We start from the raw sequence: 9778 nt of genomic DNA, 5'->3' as shown, positions 1-9778 counted from the left end.
TACTGGGTGAGAAGAGGTTGTCCTAGTAGTGATCAACCCCTTTAAGGACCAGCTGCAATGAGTCTGTTTTATGGGAGTATACAATATAATGACCAGATACTGCCACTCAGCATTTCATAAATGTTACTTACCAACGGGTTCAGAAATCTCCATGCCCACAACAGCATTGGAACCTGCAGATTAAAATAAAAAACAAAGTGAATCTGTAGAATATTTTAGAAGGTTTTGAACAATTAAATCCCATAAAAGGGGAATCCTTGTCTCACATTTATGGTAAATCCACAGGATAAGGCACAAATAGTAATGGATGCCGATCCCAAGTCTGGTGCATGAAATGTATTTTAGGAAAAGGGGATCCGATCCTGTCTACAGTGACTGGAGAGGTGGCCGCACCAAGACAGCTCTCTCCATTCACTTCAATGGGGAGTTTTGAAAAGCCAAGCAGGAGTGTTTTCTGAATTCTCAGAAAGGAATGTGTTCCGGACACCTCTTCAGTTACAATCCTTTATTTAATGTAACAAATGTGCAATTTGAAGCACTAAGCCACTAAATATATACAAGGCAAGAAGTGTGGGGAGCTTAGTTGCCATTTCTTGCTGGTGACTGGACTTGGATGCGGCCCATTCTCCCACTCTTTGATACAACCATTTCTGAACACATTGCTGCATCAGGTGAAAGTATTCTGCTGCATATATAGTAAGGCTATGTGCCCACGGGGAAAGTGTCCTCTGGATATATCCGCAGGACATTCCGCAGGAGCTCCCAGAAAACCGCAGCACAACTTTGTCTGTTTCCATGCTGCGGTTGTATTGCGGAATGTCCTGCGGATATGCTGCGGTCATTCTGCATTGAGGATACAGTACCATGGCTTCGGCACTGCATCCTCAATGCAGAACAAGTGCTGAGTGATCGGGGAGTTCATACTTACCTCCATCACGCAGCACTTCACTTTCCAGCCGTGTCTGTCTGCACTGTGCAGGAGAAGGTGGGCGGGCCTGAACTAGCTCTGGCTGTCACATGACTGCAGCTCATGCAGGCCCCACCCACCTCCTGTTCCTGGCTCCTCCACGCTCCTCTGCAGTGCACCGGAGGAAGTGACTCCGGTGTCTTCTATCAAGGCAGGTAAAAATGGGATCGTGCGGAAAAATCTGCAGGAATAATTCACATACTGCAGATTTTTCCCGCAGGGAAACCCGCTTTATTTCCACTGCGAAAAAACACCACAGCATGGGCACAGCAGTTCCAAAATGCCATAGAAATGGCCGGGGACTCGCTGTACTGTGGATTTTTGAAAAATACGCTTAATTTCCGTGAAAAAAATCGCGGCAAATTCCGCAGCGTGTGCACATTGCCTTATTGTGAGCAAAGAAATGCAATAGCATAACATCAGTGCGAGAAAAAAAAAAAATACATATACATACATATTTTATTTTTTTATTTTTCTCCTTGTACTGATGTCATGCTATTGCATTTCTTTGGTTAGATTTATTACATATGCAGCAGAATACACTTTCACCTGATGCAGCGATGTGTTGGGAAATCTCCCCCATCTACGCCCCCCCCCCCCCCCCATCTCCGGCCACTTTCACTATGATAAATACCTTCTGAAGACTGGGACTTTTCTTCTTGCGCAGAATTGTCTGTTGTATCTAAAAGGGGCAAAGGTAGAGAAGAAAAAAAAAAAGTTAGGAATCCGCAATTTTCAGAGTGAATATGAGGCCGGTGTTGAATGGGGAATTTGGCTACAATACAGGTCACACGGACGGTGATCACCGGGTGACGCTGCTGCATTGCAGCACAATAGGGACGCATTACTCCTCCCTAGGGCACAGCAAAAAGCAAGTCTCAAAAGTTCAGATATTTTATTAAAACTTGCTTGCCACCGTACCCTATTGGCCACAACGTGACCCCATGCACTTACTCTGACATAGCAGCGATACAAGACAATCTTTGGCTGCGAGACCAGTCTTGCAGACAAAGTCTTCATGTAGCCTCAGCCTAAAGCACATGTATTGATCGCCTTTAACACAAGTCCCAGGAATTTCGAGCTCCATAGGGTTCCAATGGTAGAAATGTCAAATGACCCCTCTCTGGGACTTCTAGTGTTAAACTTCCCTTTCTCAGCAATCTCCATTGACAGCACTCCAGAGTTTTCTTTGGCAGAGATAAGCCATACTTTTGAGAATACGATCCCATGGCCGGTACGACAAGCCCAGCGTTACTGATCAGGTCACACATTTACTAGTATCTCATAATAAATAAATTATATTATTATTATATATATATATATATATATATTCATTCTCAGGGCACTAAAGTCACACGGCCACTTTAAATTATTGGCATTTGGAGACAAGTCGCATTAGGGCACATAGCGGGAGAAATGGCACAAGCGTTCACTGACATGACGGGAACAGACAAGATATGTTTAACCCCTTAATATATTTTTATCAACATGACTGTATGACGGCTTGGCTTTTGTAGGACCAATGCAATGGAGGTGCAGATTGACCACCTATTGGGGGGGGTGTCAATGATTAGAATATATAGCTGGGTCCTACTTGCTTTAAGTTAATTTGATGGCCTAAACCCAGGGGATGGGGTGGGGGATTCTTTAATGAAGATCACAAGAAGCTGGGCACACGACAGATGGACGCACACAATTTGACCAAAATTTGAACTAGGCACCTCAAATTTATAAGTAGTCTATACATCACGACTATGATTCTATACATTATCTCTATTAAACAGCAGCACTAAGCACGCTTTACTAAAGCAGTCCAAAATCCATATATTTAATAGTCACATATCTAAGTGTTTAGTGCACATTATTTATTAGATATTTAAGAATGGGCACAAACAATTATCAACTAAATCAGGCATAAAATTACAGGAGAACCTTTAAAAGAGGAGCCTGAAACATTACTAAGACGTCTGCTATGGTTGAGAATAAGCTGGCAGTGACCTCTATTGTATGTCCACAGCTCCATAGACACCCTGGACACTTTCCTGCCATCACATGATGCGGTGTCATATGCACAAGACTTATAAAGAATCATATAAACACTGCACAATCTGGACAATGATTTGTTTTACAGTAGCCCTCTGATCAATACGTTAGTGTGCGGAATCACATATGTAGCATGTGATGAACAATGAGGATAGAGAAAGCCATTATAGAGCTTTAGCTTAAGAAAATATTACAAGCTGCAGCTTTCATAGCCAGTTCCTGCAGCTCCTTTGCACCTTGGCTGTGTAGATCCTCAGTCCGTTTTAATGCAACATAGCTGGAAAAATAGACCTGGACCGCACATCCAAAAATCATACTTTGATCAAAATGCCACTAAGCAAAACTTTTATACACCTGAACATGAGGTTGTAAGTTTAACATTCTGATCAGACTGTGTGAAGCGCACTGCCCTGCTGGTGCACCGTCACTGCGGGGAGGTTGGCACGCAGCACCGCACCTTTTAAAGGCTTCATATAAGTTAGGGACCCACTCTGAGGTTTGCCGTGACATGCAGTTTTCTGACCAAAAACGCACATGCGAGAGAGAGGGCGAGAGAGAGGGCGAGAGAGAGGGCAAAAAAAAAATAAATAAATAAATAAATAAAAAGGATCTGGATCGTGCACCCCGGATCCCGGGTACTGGTCGGACTCTGATCGGAACCTCGAACCGTACGGATCCGGATTTTTCAGATCCGGGTCCGCTCAACACTAGTCAGCAGCAGTGCCGCTGACCTGTGTGAAGCAGTTCCCTGCAGCATCGCGATGTCCACCTGTCTGCCGACTCGCTGATGTGTGTGGAGCCGTGCACACAGCGATGACATCATCCCTGTGCTCATCGTTCTCTACACACATCAGCTGGCCGGCAGACAGGAGGACATCGCAATGCTGCAGGGAACAACCAGTGTGTATACTGTACTTATTCACTCCCCCCCCCCCACCGTGCTGCTGCTGATAATATGCGGGGGGCAGTGAATACAGCCACACATGATCACTCCAGAATGTAGTTGCCAGGGGTGATCACGAGAGTCGGATGTTTAGTAAGCGTGCACCCCTCACCCATCACCCCGCCCACCTGTCAGCACCGGCTTCAGCGCTGAGAGATGATGGGCGGGAGGATGCATGCATATGAAATGAGTGGGCGCACGTGGTCACGGCAGGCGCTGCTACAGCCTGCTCGTGCCGCCGATGACCCACTCCACCGCAGCACCTTCATTCCTTGCAGCCCTACATTCAGACTATAAGACGCACCCCCCACTTTCCCCCCAACATTTGGGGGGGGGGGGGGTTTCAAGTGCATCTTATAGTCCGAAAAGAAGGGAATTTTGATTACTTACCGTAAATTCCTTTTCTTCTAGCTCCAATTGGGAGACCCAGACAATCGGGTGTATAGCTTCTGCCTCCGGAGGCCACACAAAGTATTACACTTTAAAAAGTGTAAAGCCCCTCCCCTTCTGCCTATACACCCTCCCGTGCATCACGGGCTCCTCAGTTTTGGTGCAAAAGCAAGAAGGAGGAAAAGTTATAAATTGGTTTAAAGTAAATTCGATCTGAAGAAATTTCGGAGAACTGAAACCATTCAACATGAACAACATGTGTACACAAAGAACAACAGCCCGAAGGGAACAGGGGCGGGTGCTGGGTCTCCCAATTGGAGCTAGAAGAAAAGGAATTTACGGTAAGTAAACAAAATTCCCTTCTTTGTCGCTCCATTGGGAGACCCAGACAATTGGGACGTCCAAAAGCAGTCCCTGGGTGGGTAAAGTAAAACCTCATAATAGAGCCGTAAAAACGGCCCCTTCCTACAGGTGGGCAACCGCCGCCTGAAGGACTCGCCTACCTAGGCTGGCATCTGCCGAAGCATAGGTATGCACCTGATAGTGTTTCGTGAAAGTGTGCAGGCTCGACCAGGTAGCTGCCTGACACACCTGCTGAGCGTAGCCTGGTGCCGCAAAGCCCAGGACACACCCACGGCTCTGGTAGAATGGGCCCTCAGCCCTGAGGGAACCGGAAGCCCAGAAGATCGGTAAGCTTCGAGAATTGGTTCCTTGATCCACCGAGCCAGGGTTGATTTGGAAGCCTGTGACCCTTTACGCTGGCCAGCGACAAGGACAAAGAGTGCATCCGAGCGGCGCAGGGGCGCCGTACGAGAAATGTAGATTCTGAGTGCTCTCACCAGATCTAACAAGTGCAAATCCCTTTCACATTGGTGAACTGGATGAGGACAAAAAGAGGGTAAGGAGATATCCTGATTGAGATGAAAGGGGGATACCACCTTAGGGAGAAATTCCGGAACCGGACGCAGAACCACCTTGTCCTGGTGAAACACCAGGAAAGGGGCTTTGCATGACAGCGCTGCTAGCTCAGACACTCTCCGAAGTGATGTGACTGCTACTAGGAAGGCCACTTTCTGCGAAAGGCGTGAGAGAGAAATGTCCCTCATTGGCTCGAAAGGTGGTTTCTGAAGAGCCATCAGCACCCTGTTCAGATCCCAGGGTTCTAACGGCCGCTTGTAAGGAGGGACTATGTGACAAACCCCCTGCAGGAACGTGCGTACCTGTGGAAGTCTGGCTAGGCGCTTCTGAAAGAACACAGAGCGCTGAGACTTGTCCCTTAAGGGAGCCAAGCGACAAACCTTTTTCCAATCCGGATTGAAGGAAGGAAAGAAAAGTGGGCAAGGCAAATGGCCAGGGAGAAAAACCCTGATCAGAGCACCAAGAGAAGAATATCCTCCACGTCCTGTGGTAGATCTTGGCGGACGTTGGTTTCCTAGCCTGTCTCATAGTGGCAATGACCTCTTGAGATAACCCTGAAGACGCTAGGATCCAGGACTCAATGGCCACACAGTCAGGTTGAGGGCCGCAGAATTCAGATGGAAAAACGGTCCTTGAGACAGCAAGTCTGGTCGGTCTGGTAGTGCCCACGGTTGGCCCACCGTGAGATGCCACAGATCCGGGTACCACGACCTCCTCGGCCAGTCTGGAGCGACGAGGATGGCGCGGCGGCAGTCGGACCTGATCTTGCTTAACACTCTGGGACACAGTGCCAGAGGAGGGAACACATAAGGGAGTTGAAACTGCGACCAATCCTGAACTAAGGCGTCTGCCGCCAGAGCTCTGTGATCTTGAGACCGTGCCATGAATGTCGGGACCTTGTTGTTGTGCCGGGACGCCATTAGGTCGACGTCCGGCATCCCCCAGCGGCAACAGATCTCCTGAAACACGTCCGGGTGAAGGGACCATTCCCCTGCGTCCATGCCCTGGCGACTGAGAAAGTCTGCTTCCCAGTTTTCTATCCGTCGTGACCACAGCCCAGGATGGGGGCAGGAAGGATTTCCCCTTCGACAGAGAAGTGGGAAGAAGCCACCACTGAAGGGAAGCCTTGGCTGCCCGAGAAAGGGAGACATTCCTGTCGAGGGACGTCGACTTCCTGTCCCATTTGCGGAGAATGTCCCATTGAAGTGGACGCAGATGAAACTGCGCAAAAGGAACTGCCTCCATTGCTGCTACCATCTTCCCTAGGAAGTGCATGAGGCGCCTCAAGGGGTGTGACTGGCCTTAAAGGAGAGATTGCACCCCTGTCTGTAGTGAACGCTGTTTGTCCAGCGGAAGCTTCACCATCGCTGAGAGAGTATGAAACTCCATGCCAAGATATGTCAGTGATTGGGCCGGTGTCAGATTTGACTTTGGAAAATTGATGATCCACCCGAAACTCTGGAGAGTCTCCAGAGCAATGTTCAGGCTGTGTTGGCATGCCACTTGAGAGGGTGCCTTGACAAGCAGATCGTCTAAGTAAGGGATCACCGAGTGTCCCTGAGAGTGCAGAACTGCTACTACTGTTGCCATGACCTTGGTGAAGACCCGTGGGGCTGTCGCCAGGCCGAAAGGCAGTGCTACGAACTGAAGGTGTTCGTCCCCTATGGCGAAACGCAGGAAGCGCTGATGCTCTGGAGCAATCGGTACGTGGAGATAAGCATCTTTGATGTCGATTGATGTTAGGAAATCTCCTTGGGACACTGAGGCGATGACGGAGCGGAGCGATTCCATCCGGAACCGCCTGGTTTTTACGTGTTTGTTGAGCAGTTTTAGGTCCAGAACAGGACGGAAGGATCCGTCCTTTTTCGGCACCACGAACAAGTTGGAGTAAAAACCGTGACCCTGTTGCTGAAAAGGAACAGGGATCACCACTCCTTCTGCCTTCAGAGTGCACACCGCCTGAAGAAGAGCATCGGCTCGCTCGGGGGGCGGAGATGTTCTGAAGAATCGAGTCGGAGGACGAGAGCTGAACTCTATCCTGTAACCGTGAGACAGAATGTCTCTCACCCAACGGTCTTTTACCTGTGGCAGCCAGGCGCCGCAAAAGCGGGAAAGCCTGCCACCGACCGAGGATGCGGTGTGAGGAGGCCGAAAGTCATGAGGAGGCCGCTTTGGGAGCGGTTCCTCCGGCGGTCTTTTTTGGACGTGACTTAGACCGCCATGAATCGGAGTTCCTCTGATCCTTCTGAGGCCTTTTGGACGAGGAGAATTGAGACCTGCCCGCGGACCGAAAGCTCGATTGTACCTTCCGTGGTTGAGGTCTGTTTGGTTTGGACTGGGGTAAGGATGAGTCCTTTCCCTTGGATTGTTTAATGATTTCATCCAATCGCTCACCAAACAGGCGGTCGCCAGAAAATGGCAAACCGGTTAAGAACTTTTTGGAAGCAGAGTCTGCCTTCCATTCACGTAGCCACATGGCCCTGCGGACTGCCACCGAATTGGCGGATGCTACCGCCGTACGGCTCGCAGAGTCCAGGACAGCATTAATGGCGTAGGACGCAAACGCCGACGCCTGAGAGGTTAAGGACACCACTTGCGGAGCAGACGTACGTGTGACTGCATTAATCTGCGCATGACAAGCTGAGATAGCTTGGAGTGCCCATACGGCTGCGAATGCTGGAGCAAAAGACGCGCCGATAGCTTCATAGATGGATTTCAACCAGAGCTCCATCTGTCTGTCAGTGGCATCTTTGAGTGAAGCCCCATCTTCCACTGCAACTATGGATCTAGCCGCCAGTCTGGAGACTGGAGGATCCACCTTGGGACACTGAGCCCAGCCCTTGACCACGTCAGGGGGGAAGGGATAACGTGTATCCTTAAGGCGCTTGGAAAAACGCTTATCTGGACAAGCTCGGTGTTTCTGGACTGCCTCTCTGAAGTCAGAGTGATCCAGAAACGTACTCAATGTACGCTTGTGAAACCTGAAACGGAATTTCTCCTGCTGAGAAGCTGACTCCTCAATTGGAGGAGCTGGGGGAGAAATATCCAACACCTGATTGATGGTCGCTAAAAGGTCATTCACTATGGCGTCACCTTCAGGTGTATCTAGGTTGAGAGCGGCGTCAGGATCAGAATCCTGATCTGCTACCTCCGCTTCATCATCCAGAGAGTCCTCCTGCTGAGACCCTGAACAGTGTGATGAAGTCGAGGGAATTTCCCAGCGAGCCCGCTTAGGCGACCTGGGACTGCGGTCCGTGTCAGAGACCTCACCCTGGGACCTATGGGTCACCCCAGGAACACATTGCTGCTCCAACTGAGGGGGGCCTGGGGTCAATGATTCAACATTGCCCGGGGCCTGAGTCACCGGTCTGGACTGTAAGGCTTCTAGTATCTTAGCAGAACATTTATCCATACTCGCAGACAGTTTGTCAGCAAATACTGCAAACTCCGTCCCTGTCACCTGGACAGTGGTAGCAGGTGGTTCCACCTGGGCCACCAGTGGCAGAGGCTCCGGCTGAGTAAGTGCCACAGGGGCCGAGCATTGCACACAATGAGGATCTGTGGAACCTGCCGGTAGTATAGCCGCACATGAGGTACAGGTTGCAAAGTAAGCCTGTGCTTTGGCACCCTTGCTTTTTGCAGACGACATGCTGTTGTCTCCTGTGAGTACAATCCAGGAGGGTATATAGCCAAAAATCAACAGTGCGACCGTACAGTGTAAATGTATAGCATATAAGCATATATATATATATATATATATATATATATATATATATATATATATATATATATATATATATATATATATGTACACTTCGGCACTCAGTGGGGCCAGCACCACAGGTGCTGCTTACCGACCGCTCAAAGCGGTTGTGTGATCACCAGATTCCCTGCCTGGGCCTCCCAGAGCCGTGTTGTCTCTCCTCTCCAGCGTCAGAAGTGCTGACAGGAATGGCTGCCGGCGTTCTGTGGGGAGGAGGGGGCCGTGGGCGTGCCCTAGAAAGTGCGGGAATCTGATGCCCCACTGTGCTGAGTGAGGGGGGAGTTGGATACAAAGTATGCTCCAGCCCTCAGCGCTGACGTCCTGTGCAGCGTCCCGCCCTTCCCCTGACTGGCAGGCCTGGGGGCGGGAATATGCGATACTAGGCCGCAAAAGCCGGGGACTAAAGTTATAAGCGCGGCCGGCAAATAAGCGCGGTCGGCGCGGTAGTCCCCGGCGCACTAACACACCCAGCAGTGCTGCAGTGTGTATGGCACAAGCGCTCCATGCGCGGTCCCCCAAGGGGACACAGAGTACCTCACAGTAGCAGGGCCTTGTCCCTGAAGATACCCGGCTCCTGTCCAGCAGATTCCCCAGGGGCTGCGGAGGGAGCACGGTCCCAGTGCCTGGAGACCGATTAGGATCCCACTTCACCCAGAGCCCATTAAGGGATGGGGAAGGAAAACAGCATGTGGCTCCTGCCTATGTACCCGCAATGGGTACCTCAACCTTAAACACCGCCGACCAGAGTGGGGTG

At 50.0% G+C, this 9778-nt stretch overlaps 1 protein-coding gene across 2 annotated transcripts in view; it reads right to left on the bottom strand.

Annotated features, from left to right (window-relative positions):
* GSPT1 (G1 to S phase transition 1) overlaps positions 1-9778 on the bottom strand; it is a 65812-nt gene that overhangs the window by 33430 nt on the left and 22604 nt on the right. For both annotated transcript variants that reach the window (XM_075317956.1, XM_075317957.1), the window contains exons 2-3: positions 1602-1649; positions 132-173 (exon numbers count right to left, since the gene is read on the bottom strand). In XM_075317956.1, the coding sequence (XP_075174071.1) occupies positions 132-173; positions 1602-1649 (90 nt within the window). The remainder of the gene's footprint in view (positions 1-131; positions 174-1601; positions 1650-9778) is intronic.

The sequence above is a fragment of the Anomaloglossus baeobatrachus genome, chromosome 7 (assembly GCF_048569485.1).
Source record: "Anomaloglossus baeobatrachus isolate aAnoBae1 chromosome 7, aAnoBae1.hap1, whole genome shotgun sequence".
Classification (NCBI taxonomy): domain Eukaryota; kingdom Metazoa; phylum Chordata; class Amphibia; order Anura; family Aromobatidae; genus Anomaloglossus; species Anomaloglossus baeobatrachus.
The sequence above is the reverse complement of the archived record's forward strand: the minus strand, read 5'-3'. Positions and strand labels throughout refer to the sequence as shown.